At 36.5% G+C, this 18,854-nt stretch overlaps 1 protein-coding gene across 1 annotated transcript; it reads right to left on the bottom strand.

Moving 5' to 3' along the window:
• Window positions 1-1,278: 1,278 nt before the first annotated feature.
• Window positions 1,279-18,067, bottom strand: LOC106880678 (nuclear valosin-containing protein-like). The gene is made up of 24 exons (XM_089341565.1): window positions 17,916-18,067; window positions 16,334-16,407; window positions 15,491-15,540; window positions 14,969-15,068; window positions 14,401-14,485; window positions 13,380-13,934; window positions 12,653-12,743; window positions 11,821-11,885; window positions 11,096-11,230; window positions 10,488-10,589; window positions 9,536-9,653; window positions 9,099-9,246; window positions 8,713-8,850; window positions 8,380-8,567; window positions 8,038-8,117; window positions 7,387-7,509; window positions 6,352-6,456; window positions 5,573-5,635; window positions 5,182-5,304; window positions 4,635-4,734; window positions 3,507-3,613; window positions 2,893-2,969; window positions 1,988-2,153; window positions 1,279-1,398 (listed from the first exon to the last, which is right to left on the bottom strand). The coding sequence occupies exons 1-24, from the start codon at window positions 18,021-18,023 to the stop codon at window positions 1,366-1,368; spliced, it is 2,934 nt and encodes a 977-aa protein (XP_089197691.1). The 5' UTR covers window positions 18,024-18,067; the 3' UTR covers window positions 1,279-1,365.
• Window positions 18,068-18,854: the final 787 nt, after the last annotated feature.

Raw genomic sequence — 18,854 nt, 5'->3', positions numbered from 1 at the left:
GTGACTAGCAACAAAGAGTAAGTCACAGAAGTTAAATACTGATTGAAGTGGTTAGCCGTTAACTGGAACTTAACTGAGAGCCAATACAGTATCTGCCCAGATAACATATCTCTCCAAATTCACATTTATATATATATATATATATATATATATATATATATATATATATATATATATATGTATATATATATATATATATATATGTATATATATATATATATATATATATATGTATATATATATGTATGTATATGTATATATATATGTATATATATATGTATGTATATATATATATATATATATATATGTATATATATATGTATGTATATATATATATATATATATGTATATATATATGTATGTATATATATATATATATATATATATATATATATATATATATATGTATATATATATATATATATATATATATATGTATATATATATATATATATATATATATATATATATATATATGTATATATATATATATATATATATATATATATATATATATATGTATATATATATATATATATATATATATATATATATATATATATATATATATATATAAGTTGAAGGTGCATGGTTCAGTGGTTAGAGCATCAGGCTCACAATCATGAGGTCGTGAGTTCAATTCTCAGACCAAGATGTAGGTTGTGTTCTTGAGCAAGACACTTTATTTCACAATGCTCCAGTTCACTCAGCTGTAGAAATGAGTTGCAATGTTATTGGTGCTACGCAGTACTGGTCTTTGCCTTTCTCTTGAATAACATCAGTGGCTTGGACAGGAGTAGCTGGCATGCATGGGCGACTGCTGGTCTTCCATAAACAATCTTGCCCGGACTTGTGCCTTGGAGGGGAACCTTCTAGGTGCAATCGCATGGTCAGTCATGACCTAAGGGGGTGCTTACCCTTATCCTATATATAGGTTACATATATCACACCTTCTTACAGACTGGATTGAAATCCCTGTTGACAGGCCCCTGATATAAAACAAACGGCTTCTTTCAGTTTCCATCTACCAAATCCACTCACAAGGCTTTGGTCAGCCCAAGGCTATAGTAGAAGACACTTGCCAAAGATGCCATGCAGTGGGACTGAATCCAGAACCATGTGGTTGAAAAACAAACCCCTTACCACACAACCAAAGTACCAGAATGTATTTTGTCCAACATTCTAACAATTCTGCCACAATAAAATTATCGTCTTATTAACGACTCATCAGAGACATTTACACATTTAATATAAATAAACATATGAAAAATATATATATATATATATATGTATATATATTAATGAACCAACAAATAAATTAAAACAATAAACAGCCTTTTCTTTTCCTTTAAGCAGAATATCATCTTATAACTGTTTTCCCAACCAAATCTGTCTATCCTGAAAAATAGAAAAAAAAAAAAAAAGAAACAACATTAGCATCATCATCATCATCATCATTATTACTATCATCACCATCGTCACGATGTTCATTATTATTATTAATATTATTATTATCATGAAGTTTCAAATTTTGGCACAAGGCCAACAGTTTTTTTAAGTGGGAAGGCATTATTCAATGTAACTGACCCCAGTATTTGACTGATATTTTGTCAACTCTGAAAGGACGAGAGGGGGTAAAGTTGACCTCAAATACTGCTAGTGTGTATATGTGTAAAACTGAAATAGTGTGTGTGTGTGTGTGTGTGTGTTCACGTTTCAGTCTGTCTATGGCAGTCGACTGTGTGATTTTCGTATTCCTCAAACTTTTGACTGTTTGAAGAGTACAGGGGTCAAACGAACGAATCATGAGGACTACCCATATTTTTAATGAGATGCTCTTCCCTACTGAGGTAGCCATGCAGTTTGCAGGATGAACCGGAGGGGGGGAGACGGGGGAGGACAGCTCTGTGTTATGGAATGAGGGCTTGAAGTACAAAGGTGGGGGTCAGAGCAAGTTAAAAGGGTTAAAATTACAAAGATGCGTCACCTTTGTTGAAACTGAAGGTTTCACTTTCGAGAAGGCAATTTCTATATGTTTGTCGGTTACCGTGACAACAGGGAAGTTCTTGGAGTCTTCATGTGGACAATTCGTGATGCTTTCTTTCATGGCACTGACACTGGCTTCACATATCAACGAGGAAAGATCAGCACCACTGCAAGAACAATGGTTCAAGGCATTAGTTAAGTCAGAAAAAAAAAACACATTTCCTTCACACACTGACACACACAGAGAATAACACACTAACACATAACACATACACACACACTGTTTGACTGAGACAGTCTACTCACTCTAACTTTAAAATATTTTCCTCATATAATGGCAGCAAAGAAACCCTATGCCTAATAAAAGTCACTGCTAGCTCTCACTGCACATGCAACTGTGTGCTGCCATCTGTTAGTGCGCTACAGAACTAGTCTGGAAAATTTTTGATACCACACTAGTGTTGTTTCTAATTTATAATTATATACACACACAAACACACATAATTACATATAATCAGCTGAAAGTGAGTACCAGCTAAGTCCTGGTACTCTCCACCCTGTTTCAGCGGTCACAATGCGGGTATATTGCTGGGTAAAAAGAAGGTAACGATCAAAAAGGTGTCTGTCATCATCATCATCATCATCGTTTAACGTCCGCTTTCCATGCTAGCATGGGTTGGACGATTTGACTGAGGACTGGTGAAACCGGATGGCTACACCAGGCTCCAATCTGATTTGGCAGAGTTTCTACAGCTGGATGCCCTTCCTAACGCCAACCACTCCGAGAGTGTAGTGGGTGCTTTTACGTGCCTCCGGCACGAAGGCCAGTCAGGCGCGTTATTACATTGACACCTAAAAACGAAATAAAATAGAAAAGAAACTATTAGGAAAACAAAGGTGACTAACGAGAAACCAGTACAGCGAGTGTCCTTAGCAATGGTCTCCAGGAGAGATTTGTCACTCAGCTTCGGTTTGGCACCGTCCTGTGTAAACAAATGAAAAAAAAAACAAAAAAGAACATAAAACAAAGTTATTACATATACATGACACACACATCTCTTTCTCTCTACATATGTGTGTGTATGTATGAATTTGTATGTATGTGTGTGTATGTATGTGTATATACACACATACACAACACACACACATCATCATCATCATCATCGTTTAACGTCCGCTTTCCATGCTGGCATGGGTTGGACGATTTGACTGAGGACTGGTGAAACCGGATGGCTACACCAGGCTCCAGTCTAATTTGGCAGAGTTTCTACAGCTGGATGCCCTTCCTAACGCCAACCACTCAGAGACATATACATACAAATACACACACACACACACACACATATACATACAAATTCATAAATACACACACACACACATATACATACAAATTCATAAATACACACACACAACACATATGAATAGGTTTGGTGGAACACCCAAGAAGGAAACAAGTTAGGAAGAGGTGAAGATAAACAGAGGAAAAAGTAAAAATAGGTATGATGGCAACCACAACTGACCTTCGTAATTGTCCGGAGTATATCAAGTCTGTCAGATTCAGAAGGAAAACTCACATAAAGGGTTTTATCCAATCGACCAGGTCGTAAAATTGCAGGATCAATAATATCTATAAAAGATCAAATATTTTAAGTACCACATTCAATCTTTTGATTAAATCTATATTATTATTATTATTATTATTATTATTATATATATATATATATATATATATATATATATATTGTTGCAAGTCCAAAACATTGCTTTTTCAGAAAATGAAAAAACAGTTTCACCATTCCATAGCAAAACCGTTGTACTACACTTTTGACAATTTTTGATATCTTGGCATCTGAAGCAGCTGGAGATATGATAGTTGACCAAAAGAACTGGCTATTGCAAGCAAAAATAAATATTGAAAACAAACGCATTTGGCCAAATTTGGACATACGGCAGTTTAAAATAATAGCAACGATATATATATATATATATATATATATATATATATATATATATATATATATATATATGTTCTCCATTTTTGTTTGTTTGTTTTTGTGTCTTTGTTGCCATATAAATTTGCAAGCTTTCTTACAAAGGGGTCTAATGCTCTTAGCTTAAACTTTTTGGGGGGCAACCAGATCGAACCATCTGAAGTGTAACTGCCCGAAATGGTCAAGACTTCTGGTACTTGACTGATGAAAGAAAGCCAAGAATGACCCGTCTTTTTTTGCCCGTCCTTTTAATTGTTGTTTCTCTCATCTGCCTTTGTACCATCTGTCTGAATGTTTTAATGCCCTCTATTGCGTTTTTGTTCCATTTTTACATATATATATATATATATATATATATATATATATATATATATATATATGATGATGATGATGATGATGATATATATATGACATCCATATTCTGTCAATGTAATGTTGTCTTCTGAAATATCAATTAATTTAGCCGTTTCATTAGCAATAAACATGGATTTAATGCACTGTAATAAAATAGTGGAGTTTAATGACTTGTTATCAATCAAGCTTTTAATTACAGTGGCTGTATATCTTGGCGTTTATACATCAATTCTCTCTATATGGGGGATATCAAGTAAAACACACACACACACATTCATGATAATAACAGGTATGTAATGTTACCAGGTCTGTTTGTGGCTGCTATCACGAATACTTGCTTTCTTTCTTCAAGACCGTCCATTTCTGTCAACATCTGGTTGACTACCCGAGCACTAGCACCACCCTGGAATACACAATACAACGGTCAATATACTCATTGGAGAGTAAAAAAAAAAAAAAGGAAAGAAAAGATCAACAATAAAAATAAACATTAAATGGACAGTGTTGTTGCTAATAATGACAATGATGGTGGTGATGATGATGGTATGACTGTGTGGTAAGAGGCTTGCTTCGAAACCATGTGGTTCTGGGTTCAGTCCCCCTGCATGGCACCTTGGGCAAGTGTCCTCTATTATAGCCATGGTGGTGATGATGATAATGATGATGATGGTGGTTATGATGGTGATGCTCTAACAACACTGCCAATTCCTCACCTGTAACGATTCAATAACTTGAATGAAATTTAAAGGTAAAAGACCTGTTTGAAAAATACACCAAGAAAGTATGGAACAAAAATTGAAAGAAAAACCCACTTTACTGGAAACCAAACCAAAACGAAGCAAGTTCTAACCTCGCCGCTTTCAGATCTTCGAGGACATAAGGAGTCCAATTCATCAAAGAAAATGACGCAGGGAGAAGAATTCCTGGCTCTTTGAAAGACTTGGCGGACAGCTCGTTCACTCTCACCGACATACTGGAAGGAAATGACAAAAAATTAAAAAAGAATAAAACAATCATAAATAGTTGTAAATAATTACATTAATTAAATACGAGTGTGACAAAATTAAAATTTTTTTTTTTGTCTTTGGTAAGTAAGTGTTATTTCTTGTTATTTCAGTTACATGTATAGATGGACTTACTTTATGCTCCTTATATGTTAAATAGAATGTTATAATAAACTTAGGGAGTTGATAGCTGATATGTAATCATATTTTTTAGTAAACACTTAACAATGATCTCACCATATTAAGCAATTCTGGTCCTTTGACAGATATGAAATTTATTCCCGATTCATTAGAAATGGCCTGAAACGAACATATCAAGAGAACATTTAATACAAAGCATGCAACAAAATACATGAATGTAAAATATAATATTTTGCAATCTGTCTTTGCAACACATTGTCTTGATAGACCTATATTTCTTGAAGACATTAGAAAAAGTAAAAGTCTATGATTAACCCCTGGAACACTTTTGCTGCCATATTTCTGTCAAGCTTTGTTTGAATTAATTTTGAAAAAAATGAAGAATTTGTAAAATAACTTTGCCATTATTAACGGTCTCTCACACCTGCCCTACAATGTGATTTTAAAAATAAACGGTCACATCATTAAAATCTTGAGGTTACAAGATAATCTGTGATCAATTCAAAACAATGTGAATAAATAAGGATTACATTTGACAGGATAATCTGAATGCTAAAGGGTTAAACAGGAACGTTATCATAGAATGAAGGGCAATCTCAGGTGGGTTGGTATCAAAAGGGTTACAAATAACATATGGGGTCACGACAAGGAGACACAAACACACACATACATATGACAAATTTCACTGTTTTCATCTACTGAATCCATTCACAAAGATTTGGTTGGTCCTGTATGATAGTAGAAGACATTTGCTGTACCATGGGACTGAACCTAAAACCATGTAGTTCGTAAAGCAAACTGCTTAACCACACAGCCATACCTTCAGCTGAATAAAATAAATAACAGAATAATAAAAAAAAATGTCAATGACTTACTTTAGCTAACATTGTCTTTCCACAGCCGGGAGGTCCAGCCAATAAGATTCCAGGAGCCCTTGTTAAACCAAGGGACTTGAATCTTTCAGGATATTTAACAGGAGCCTAAAAAAAAAAAAAAAATTAAAAGATTGGAAATATAAAATCTTGGAAAGTTGTTCAGCTTATTCTACACCAGATCAGTGGTTTTCAACTGGGGCCCATAAAAGATATTCTTTGTTTAACCTTTTCGTTACCAACCCGGCTCTGGCTCTGTAGTACAAATGTCTTGTTTTCATAAGTTTTGAATTAAAATCTTCCACCAAACCCTAGTCACAATTTATGTTCCTAACACCAGCTTAATGATAACTAAGTTATTTTACTAAATTCTTTGTTATATTTAAAGTAATTGAAAAGAAACACAGAGTATCTCAAAATAAATATAGTAACGAAAAGTTTAAATTTATGGGCAATAAACTGCTTTTGCTCAATACACAAAACATTTTAACGATTTTTCTTTATATAGTTCTTAATAATAGCTAATTATAAACATATAACGGTAGACAGAATCTGAAAGAAGCCTGTTGTATATATATATATATATATATATATATATATATTTAAGTGTGTATCTTTGTGTTTGTGTTGTCCCCCCCCATCACTTGACAACTGGTGTTAGTGTGTTTATGTCCCTGTAACTTAGCGGTTCAGCAAAAGAGACAGATAGAATAAATACTAGGCCTACAAACAATAAGTCCTAGGGTTGATTTGTTTGACTAAAACCCTTTAAGGTGGTGCTCCAGCATGGCTGCAGTCAAATGATTGAAACAAGTAAAAGAATAAAAGGATTTTTTAAATAGTGAATGGCTCTGAGGGTCCACCTGAGGAAAATTGGAATCCAAAGGGAGTCCGCAGGCAAAAAAGGGCTGAGAATAAGGGATCAAGATGAACCCTCGATGTGTCTATTTAAATCCTAGGAGGAAACTAGTTGCATTCACATTAAACCCTTCCTGAAACTAAAAGGAGCCAACCCGTCTCCAGAATTCCAAACCTTACCAATATAGCAAGCTTCAAATCTTCACGAATATTATGCAATGCACCAATGTCGTCCCATGTGACATCAGGAATGGTAGCAAAACCTTCTCGCTTGGCTGAGGGTTGAACTAATTTCACTGCTTCCTGGAAAATGGATAAAAAAACAAAACAAAAAAACTGAGTAATAAATGAGAGACAAATAAACAATTTTTTATAAATTTTGTTGTAATCATATTTCTAATGAAATATATTGCTACACATATTTTGATTAATTAAAGAATTCAGAGAGAATTAGTGAAATAATTTTCTCGTTATTAATGTAATATTTGGGCCATCTGGAGACATGTGACCCAGTGGTTACAGACTTAGGTTTTATATACACACACATATATATATATGTATATGTATATATTTGTGTGTTTGTGCCTGCGTTTGTCTCCCCACCATCGCTTGACAACTGATGTTGGTGTGTTTATGTCCCTGTAATTTAGCAGTTCAGCAAAACAGACTGACAGAATAAATACCTCATTTAAAAATAGGTGCTGGGGTCAATTTGTTCGACTAAAGGCAGCGCTCCAGCATGGCTGCAGTCAAATGATTAAAACAAGTAAAAGAATAATATATATATATATATATACATACATAAAGAGAGAGAGAGAATAACAAACTTACCATAAAATCGTCCATTGTAATAAAAACGCTTTCTAGTTCGGCAGGAGATAAAGGAGGTTCTTCTCTGAGCCAGCTGAGAGCTGTTGGAGGAGAATATTTTTAAAAACCCAAAAACAGCCAACACATAAACAATGATGACAACAATGATAATGATGACAATAGTGATGGTGATGTTGATAGTGACAATTGAAAAACAAATACGAAAAGCAGTCCTGAGACATTTAGGTAAGTTCAAGATGAAGCAAAACAGCATCCTATATTTTAACTGATGGGGTGTGTAAAATATGGGAGGTTTTTTCTGCCAGACTTGCATTCTGGGTTGATTTGAGAGAAATGGTTTACCTAACAACAGTTCTTCGGACATGAAGGATACAGCTGGCATGGCCCATAGAGGACCACTGCTAATACCAAACTCTGTAGAACATTCTAATTCATTGTTTGTCTTCAGTGAGTTGTTAATACTCTGATCCATTTTTGTTGGCTCTGTGTCCATTTTTAGTTTTTTTTTGTTTTGGATTTCTTTAAAAACCCTGAAAATTGAGGAAAAAATAATTTAAATAATCAAAGTTTTTTTCAATGTTTATTTGTTTGTGTCTTTTATTATTTTGGTTGTTTCGTTGGTAATATGTCACCAGTGGTTCCACACCATGGCATGAAACCCAAACTGCATCTCACCTGTTTATAGCAACCATGGCTGCTTCCCTCGACAAGGCACTAAGATCAGCTCCGACAAAACCAGGAGTCATGTGGGCCAGTTGGGAATAGTTGAAGTTGTCAGACAGCTTTAGGTTCTTGCAGAGCACCTGTAGAATCCTGTGTGAAATAGAGAAGGAGAAAGGAAACCATTTAGACTAACTGAACTGTGCCTCCACATTACTTGACTTGTCTCTCATCAAATATAATAGCCAGAATGGAATTTACCAAGATATAAGAGCAGAAAAATCTGCCTCAAATGTATTTCATGTGACCGGTGCAAGCACGGATAAAACTCTAACACACATGTTTATGTCTTAAAATATAAGATTGAGAAAGAAGGTAAATTTCAAAAAAGTATTTCCTACCTTTGTCTGGCTATTTTATCAGGAATTCCTAAAGAGATTTCTCGATCAAACCTGCCGGCTCTCCGTAAAGCAGGGTCTAATGAGTCTGGCCGATTCGTAGCACCAATAACCAAGACATTGTCAGGAGATTTCTTTACATCATTCAAGTCTGAAATTAACAAACAGATAATAACAAGAACTGCCAAACATTTTGAATGTCTCAGCATCAATATTTGGACATTTTGTGAAGATTACTGCCCTGTTAATTTGATATACATGTTTCTGATTTCAACTTCACAGCATGGTACCTTGGACAAAGGTTTTCTGCTGCACCTCACAATGATCAGCATTAGTAAAAGAGGAAAATAAAAATAATTACAACACATTGTTAGACAACACCAAGAAAGTAGGTCAAATATTATTTAAGATACATAAAAAGAATAAAACTTTACACACACCATCAAGACAGGTTAACAGTTGAGCCACAATTCGTCGTTCCATATCTTTGGATGCGGTCTCTCTCTTTGGAGTTATCACATCAATCTCATCGAAGAACAATATACATGGAGCATTGGTCTAAAAGAGAAGTAAAAGAGTTCAATATGTTGGAGGACAAAACACCATTCTTCTTCATCATCATCACCACTACCACAATTATCATCATCATCATCATTTTTATGTTCACTTTTCCTTACTTCCATGGGTACCAGAATTTGGTGAGGCAAATTTTTTTATGTTCTGATGCCCTTCATTCACCTGTTTCCAAGCAATGGTAATATTTCCCCATGACCTGACATGCTTTTTACAGAAGATTGGAAATGAACAACACCACTTGTATGAAGGTGACACTTGTTTACACCTAACACACAGTGTCAAGACAAAGAAGCACAAATACACACAATGGGCTTCTTTCAGTTTTTGTTTACCAAATCCACTCACAAAGCTTTGGTCAGTCCAAGGCTAAAGCAGAAGACTCTTGCCCAAGGTGCTGTGCAATGGAACTGAACCCCAAACCACTATGCATAGGACTAGTTATTGGTGTGATCAGCCATGAGCTAGACAGACACAGAAGAGAATCTGGAGGTAGGGGACATGGAAACTGAAAGATCCAACAACGAAACATAAATTCGAAGAATCTGATGTAATTACTTGAAGGAGGAGGAGGAGATGGAGACTAATAAACATAGAAGACAACTGGGAGTTTCTACAAGTGAAGCTGCAACAAGTCACATCAGAATGTGAACATTGCGTCAGACTGGATTTGAACCAGGAATCTTTCTTTCTAAACTAAAGATGAATAACATTCTTATCAACTAGATTAGTGGCTCCCAAATCAATCAAGAAAAAGAAAAAAGGGGACAGATAGAAAGAATCAGCAGTGGTGGTCATGGCGAACTGCAAAGCACTTACTCTGGCTTTCTCAAAAATCTGTCGCATTTTTTGTTCAGACTCTCCCGACACCCCGGAAACAAGCTCCGTAGCAGCTAATTTTAAGAATGGCACTTCAAGTTCCTGGTACAAAAAAAAAAGAAGTGAAACAAAGGTTTATTAGGGAAGTTAAAAGGGAAAAATTCATCTGGACCATAAAACTAATTTTCAATCAACAAATACAATGAAATATAAATCTCAAGCAATGAGATTTAAGTGACAGGAAGAAAGGTTCCCTTTCTGGAATCCAACCAAAAATGATATATTCAGGGTGTCCATAAATAAAGTCATGGTGCAATGTTACAAAATTACTTCATTCCTAAGCTTGCTCTACAAGTTAGGCAGTTTCTAAACGTGAAATTCCCTTACAGATGGACCATTATTTGGGTCTCCACGTTCGCTAGATTTGACTCCATTGGAATTCTTTTTATAGAAACATGTGAAAAGTGTTGTTTATTCAACTAAGCCTTGATCTTTAGAAGACTTGAAAGCAAGGGTAACTGATGTGATTGAGGGGGTTACTGAAAATCAAACCTAGCGTTAAACCCCTGACCAGGTACTCACCTTAAAACCATTTATTTCTGACTTACCCCTGCAATGGCATTTGCCAAGAGTGTTTTACCACAACCAGGTGGTCCATGTAAAAGAATGCCCCTGGGTGGGGTGATACCAAGTTGACGGTAAATTTCAGGATGTTTCATATGAGAAAGAATTGTGCAGATCTCCTGAAATAAATAAATGGATAAAATGAATAATAAACTTTAGAGTTTTAGAGGGTTTGTGGGAGGGGGTTTTCTTTAAAGAATTCAGGCTGACCAAGACGATGTTTCCAAGAATCACAAGAGCTAAGATTGCAATTACATTATCTTCCACCCACCAGATTCAGCAATATGAAGCTGTGGGTGAAAGATGAGGATATCTCACTGGATAAGACGGAAATAATATCACAGATAGCATTAACAGATGTTCTGGTAGCAATTCTTGGCAGCAAGTACTACCAGATCTTGTAGCAACTCTTAACAGCTAGCACTACCAAAATATCTGACAATACTTGACAGCTAGCACTACAAAAAGATCTGGTAGCAATTCTTGACAGTCAGCACACAACTTGAACTTCACGGCTGGGGTGTAAACTTTTCACCTATGCAGACATGGCTGTACCAGACAAGATATTGGGGGCAATACAACATATATATATACATATATATATATACATATATATTTATATACATACTCTGTCCTTCAACAGCCCAATGACAGAAGACAGCAAAAGTGAAAATGAAATAAAATATAATCGAGAGAGGTCAGCACTTACCATCAGACATTTTTCGTTGCCGCCAACATCAGCAAATGTCACTGTAGAATATTGGAAACCATAATCTGGAACAGAAATTATAAAATACATTTTTGTGTGATTTAGGGTTTCGGTTCATCATTATAAGGATGTGAGTTCAATTCCCAGCAGTGCATTGTGTCCTGGAGCAAGACACTTTATTTCATGTTGCTTCAGTCCACTCAGCTGGCAAAAATGAGTCGTACCCGTAATTACAAAGGGCCCAGCCTAGTCACATTCTGTGTCATGCTGAATCTCCCTGAGAACTACGTTAAGGGTACACATGTCTGTGGAGTGCTCAGCCACTTGCATGCTGTTCTGTTGATTGGATCAACTGGAACGCTTGTCTCATAACTGACAGAGTGCTCATGCGTGTGTGTGTGTGTATACAGACACAAACATATAGATGTCTTCATCACTGTTGTTTTAACATTCATATTTCCATGCTTGCATGGGTTGGTCAGAATTTGTCAATGCAGATTAGCTATAGCTGCATGCTCTTCCTGTCATCAACTCTCACCTGTTTCCAAGTAAGGTAAGTATTTCCCCATGACCAGACATGTCATGTCAAAAAACACACACACACACATATATAAGTATGATCGGCTTCTTTCAGTTTCCTTTTACCAAATCCACTCACAAAACTTTGGTCGACCTGGGACTATAGAGGAAGACACTTGCCTAAGTCACCATGCAGTCAGACTGAACCCAAAATCACTTGGTCAGTAAGCAAACTTCTTCACCACACAGCCACGCCTCTCTCTCTCTCTCTCTACACACACACACACATGCACACAAACACAAAATTTCTTACCATCATTTTTGGTTGGTTTTTGTTCAGATTCATAATATTTTGACTCACTACTTCGTATTCGTTTCAACCGTGGGGTTGTAGCACTGACATCCTTTGGGATTGAAAAATATGTATGTATAATTTTCATGGAGAAAAACATATATATATATATATATTATATAAGACTATGGATAATTAAATTATAACAGTTATTATAGTCCACTCTGCATTGTTGTGCCATTCAAGATGATACAGATGGTATCAAAAGTCTATGAATAGCAACAACAAATGTCAGATATTAGCTTGACTACCTCAGAGGCAGAACCCAGAACACTGCTCAAGCAGAGCTGATCAAAGGTACTTCAGTACAACAACTACAATGACAACAATTGCTACTACTACTACTACTACTCTCGTCATTCGCTCGTCGTGTCCTGCCAGCTTAGTGGTTGAGGTGTTGGACACCGGGTCATAAGATTGTGTCCTGGACCAGCCAATGCATTGTGTTCTTCAGCAAGACACTTCATTTTATGTTGCTCAGGTCCACTTAGTTGGCGTAAATGAATAACCCTGTAACAGACCCACATCCTGTACACCAGGTGGAGAATATCTATGCCATGGAAACCGGCCCTTATGAATCAGCATGACTCAATAAGGGAACTTTTGTTTTACTACTACTACTAATTGAGCTACTGAATCTGCTGCCTGTATGTCTGTGTCCCACACACACACACACAAAAGTACTCACCATTGGTGTTTTCTCACCGGAACCACGTTCATCAGGAGTTCTCACTAAAATCTTCTTTTTCCGCTCTACCGATTTAGCAAGTGGCATTCGACTGCTGTTAGGGATGGTCGACGACGACTTCTGTCCCTTTACATGACGAAATGAATCAGCAGAGTATGAATGATGGTTCTTGAAAGACTTTGGCATTGAGTGCAATGAAGTTTTGGGAGTGGTCGTCACTAGGGGCGTACTGCCCCCCACATATGATGACGACGAAGTTGGTGGCAAGGCAGGTGAGATTTGCTGCTGTTGTGGAGTGTGCTGGTGCAAACCCAGCGGTGAATTTACAGTAAGGCTAGATGGAATCCCATTCTGTAAATGTAAATAAGATGATATTGATGATGATGATGGTGAAGGCTGAGATGATTTGAAGTGTGGAGTGGTCTGTGGTAGAGCAGTTGTTTTCGGATGAGGGGAGACTTCCATAAATGATGATGCATTCTTGTCATCTTTCAGAGGTTTCTTAGAATGTCCTTGATATACTTTGGTCATAAAATTATTCATCATATTTGTGTCCTGAAAGGATAGAAAAAAAAGGGGGTAAAAATAATAAAGAAATCATCACAATTAACCTTTTTTAGATACTAATTTACTTGAAACAAACCCTGGTTTTAGGATGCAAACTTCCCCATTTAAAACCTTCCACCAAAATTTCATGATAATTTATGTCTCAAATACTATCTCAGTAATGATTTCAAATTTTCAAATTTTGGCACAGGGCCAGCAATTTCAGGGGAAGACATAAGTTGCTTAGATTGACCCCAGTGTTCAGCTGGTATTTATTTGAACCTGAAACGATGTGGTTGGGGAGCAGACTTTTTAATCACAAGGCCATTTTTCAACAAGATTTCTGATACTATAATAAATACATCAATAACTCAACTACTGTTTTACATGCAGACAGCGTCCCTGAGTAATCAACAATCATGTGTCATGCTTTATCTATTTATTTTATTAATGATCAAATGATTTCATAGCTCACCTTAAAGGAGACATAATCTGTGTTATCAGAAGAGAAACTCTTATCTGTCGTGTCACTCTCTATGTCGATACAATCGTCTGCATACCTGAGAGAAGATGTACATAATGATAATAACAATAATTAATTAATTAATAATAATATTAATAATAATCCTTTCTACTATAGACACAAGGTTTGAAATTGTTGGGAAGGGGACTAGTTGATTACATTGACCCCAGTGTTTCACTGGTATTCATTTTATCAACAATGAAAGGATGAAAGGCAGAGTCAACCTCAGCAGAATTTGAACTCAGAACGTAAAGACAGATGAAATACCACTAGGCATTTTTCCCAGCTTGCTAACAATTCTGCCAGCTCACAATAATAATAATAATCCTTTCTGCTAAAGGCCTGGATTTTGTGGGGAGGGGGACTCGAACCCACAACCCTCAGATAGTGGCTGAGTACTCTATCATTAAGCTAAACTGCCTACTGACAATAATCTCCATCAGATTAAGTACTATACTGCATTCGAAATATTACCTCCTTGTCGTATAATAAAATATTTAATGAAAGAAAAGTTGCTTACTTATAGTTTGATTTATTTAAAAGATGTTTCTTCTCCAGTTGCATTGTAAAGTCGTCCCCTTCCTCAGAGGAGTGATCATCATCACAGATGATTTGGTAAGCTACAACAACAACATTCATTTTGGGTCAATGAAACAGGGATTATTGTATACAGATTCAAAATAATAATAAAAAAATATATTTTTACATGGAAATTGGAAAAAAATGTGTATGTTAAGAGGTTAACCCTTTAGCATTTACAACTGGCTTTATCATGCCCAAATACTGCACCTGTTTCATGTTTAAACCAAGTAGATATGGCCCCTTTTATCTAACCCACAATGTCATTCTAACAAGAACCATATTATTGAAATCTTGACCCTATGAGATCATGTATGATGAATTTAAAATAATGTGAATAAATAAGCATTACATTTGACACAGTAATTTGAATATTAAAGGGTTAAGCTGGTCTTAATATGATGCAGGTATCTAATATAGTGGTCTGGGCCTTACAAAGGTTTTTATATGAAAAATAACTTACCTTTCTCCACAGATTTCAAAAAGGCTATCCGTTTCTTTCTGGCATAATCTCTACAAAATAAAGAGGAAATAATGATAAAAAGACAGTCACTGTTGATTTATTTATTTCTGTTTCTGTCCAATTAGGCAATATTTTCCAAATAACGTTGCATTGTGTTATTGAGCAAAGCACTTCATTTCATCATCTGACATGCAGCATCTGTTGCACCTCTACAGGTAATGTCAATTTGATGGAGAGAGCGAGCTATGTCTATACAAACATTTGATCACTATAAACAAATCATCTGTGTGGTTGTTTGGTAAGAAATTGTCAAACCCTCATATATCATCTAACAACAGGAGTCCATCATATATTTATCTACCCATCTATCTATATATATCTCTACCTTTCTGTCTATCTATCTATATATATATATTCTTTTACTTCTCTTACTTGTTTCAGTCATTCGACTGTGGCCATGCTGGAGCACCGTCTCGACGGGTTTTAGTCGAACAAATCAACCCCAGGACTTATTCTTTGTAAGCCTAGTACTTATTCCATCAGTCTCTTGAAGCGGTAATTTACAGGGACGTAAATACACCAACACCAGTTGTCAAGCAATGATAGTGGGACAAACGCAGGTACAAAATCACACACACACACACACATATATATATATATCTATATATATATATATACAACAGGCTTCTTTCAATTTCCATCTACAAAATCAACACATGGGGCTACGTTAGAAGGCATTTACCCAGGGTACAACATATTGGGACTGAACCAGCAAACATGTTGGGAATGGAAATTTCTCAACCACACAGCCATATGGAATAAACAAAAACATAGCAAACTTACCCATACATTATCTGCAACTCTCGAGCCATTGTACCAACGCTGAAGCTTTTCAAGGAACTGTGATTGCTCAAATACTAAAGAAGATAATGAAAAAATATAAAATACAATTTAGTCATTTAGTTTCACATAAACTGCTCCAGACTGAATCTTGTTAAGTCGTTCATCTTTTATATTGTTTTTACAAACAGGTCAACAAACAGCTATTGGATAACTTCCTCAGCATAAGTTGTATGTTTGTTGTGGGAGAATTTAAAGATAGTTTCTTGCTGCCATCTTTCAAGCATATTCTGACACAACACCATCTTATCAGTCAGTAAGAAACAAGTTTGCCATACCTGTCTGACCCCAGAATATAAGATCTGGAATAAACCTCGGAAGATGAAAAGCCAATTCGATCTCAACGCTATGTGAGTTCACCAGAACCATCTCTTGAGATTGTCAAAATTTTCACGTCAGTGGTGGAGGCTGACGGGTGTTCTGCTCCCTCGTATTGTACTGAAAGCCTAAAATGAATTTCAGCCCCTTACACGTCTTCAAATCAGGGAGATCAGATCACCGATCTCTGTTCTCTCTGAGTGCACACTGCCAGCAGAACTCCCGTATTTACTCAGAAACCCAAGAAAGGAAACTGGAGCGATCGAAGTCCGGACGTCAGCTACGCAACCACAAGAGCAGAGAAAGCAGTGCAACCAACCTAAAGAAAGTTTTGGCGAAGGTGCGGATAGTTTTTGACTTCCCCTAGCATAACAAATTATACTATTTCTTATATGATTGTCCAGACCAACGATGACGATGATGATGTTTAACTCCCAGGTCAGCCTTAATTGAAGAGACATGGGATCACAAGCGCCTGATCCCCACTCCGTCTCTTCCGCAATCACATGTCTAATTACCGTTGTCCACTATAGTTTTAAAATATCTTTATTTATAGAAAGGTAAGGCGTGATTTAAGGAAAAGTCAGCTGATATTTCTAGCAATTCGTGCAACCACGTAAAGAATCCCTTGCTAGAATGTCAAGGACGAATTTTTTTTTTTTTTTTTTCAGTTTTCGACAGTAATTCCATTCGTGGAAACATAAATCTACCCCAGTACTCAACTTGTACTTTCTTTTACCAATCCCAGGAAGGACGAAAAGTAAAGCTGACTTCAGCAAAATTTGAACTCGAAACGTAAACCGTCGTAAATTAAAAATAGCAAGGCATTTTTTTCTCAACGCTCTGAACGATTCTGGCAACACCAATAATATAGAATGACCAAAATAAATAAGCGAATAAAATCCATTAGAAACACGCTAATAACAACTAAAGCCGGGAGTTCTATTTTTAGTTTGTGTGTGGGGGAAAAAAAAAAAGGAAAGATTAAACAGCACAAACCACAGACTCATGCGGTTGAACACGTGCTCGTATCTGAGATATTGTTTGTGTTTGAGGTCAGATCCCCTCCACTGGCTGTGTTTAAAGAGAAATAAACAAGAGTAGACTCATTACAGAGAAACGAAGCAAACTAAAAGAAAATTTAAAGGATCTGAAAATAAAACATAAAAAAAACCAATCAGACAGCTTCTGCTTTAAGCAACATTACCTGCCGAACCCGGGGTATCAGTTTAGGGTCCATAAAGTACTGCGATTCCTTGCCGGACAGGGATTTCTTCTTGGAGCTCATCGTGGAACGAGTCTTCCAATTGACCATAATCAATCAGCTATAAAGTTATCTCCCTTTAGTAACGATCACTTCCGGTTTACTTTTAAAGGCTAAAAATATCCCTGCTGTGTAGCTTGCACGTGGTTCAGTGGCGATCCGGAGGAGGCAGTTTCGAATTTGATGAGTTTAGTCGAACAAATCCACCGCAGTACATGTGTATTTTTTTTTAAATCCTAGAACTTACTCTATCTGTCAGTACTACTAAAGCAGCGCGGACCCGAACGCGCAGTCGCGCGTCCGCGCTAGCTAGTCGTGAGTGGTCGATCCTAACCCTAAACACGTATTCATTTGCACACGCGGGTTAGGGATAAGGTTAGGGTTAGGGATAGGGTTAGGGTTAGGGTTAGGATCGACCACTCAAGACTAGCTAGCGCGGACGCGCGACTGCGCGTTCGGGTCCGCGCTGCTTTAGTAGTACCCTATCTGTCTGTCTTTTGCCGAACTGTTTAGTTACCGGAATGTAAACAAGCCAACATCTATTGTCATGCGATAGTGAACACACACACACACACACACACACACACACACACACACACACACACACACACACACACACACATATATATATATATATATATATATATATATAAACGACGGGTTTCTTTTAGTTTCCATCTACTAAATCCACTTACAAGGCTTTGGTTGGCTCGGTGCTATATAGTAGAAGACATTTGCCCATGTGCCACGCATTGGTATTGAACCGGAACTATTTAGTTGGGAAGCAAAAATCTTATTACAGTCACGTCTATATATATCATCATCATCATCATCATCATTATCGTTTAACGTCCGCTTTCCATGCTAGCATGGGCTGGAAGA

The sequence above is a fragment of the Octopus bimaculoides genome, chromosome 24 (genome assembly GCF_046866305.1).
Source record: "Octopus bimaculoides isolate indiv1 chromosome 24, ASM4686630v1, whole genome shotgun sequence".
In the NCBI taxonomy this organism is placed as follows: domain Eukaryota; kingdom Metazoa; phylum Mollusca; class Cephalopoda; order Octopoda; family Octopodidae; genus Octopus; species Octopus bimaculoides.
Note: the sequence above shows the minus strand (reverse complement) of the source record. Positions and strands in the feature narration are given on the sequence as shown.

What these genes read in the sequence shown, in the direction of transcription:
- LOC106880678 (XM_089341565.1), bottom strand. Translation starts at nt 18,023, where the DNA reads ATGGTCAATTGGAAGACTCGTTCCACGATGAGCTCCAAGAAGAAATCC. An exon ending in TGATACCCCGGGTTCGGCAG is followed by an intron (nt 16,408 to 17,915) that starts GTAATGTTGCTT and finishes TATCTTCTTTAG; the next exon opens with TATTTGAGCAATCACAGTTC. An exon ending in TTTGAAATCTGTGGAGAAAG is followed by an intron (nt 15,069 to 15,490) that starts GTAAGTTATTTT and finishes TTGTTGTTGTAG; the next exon opens with CTTACCAAATCATCTGTGAT.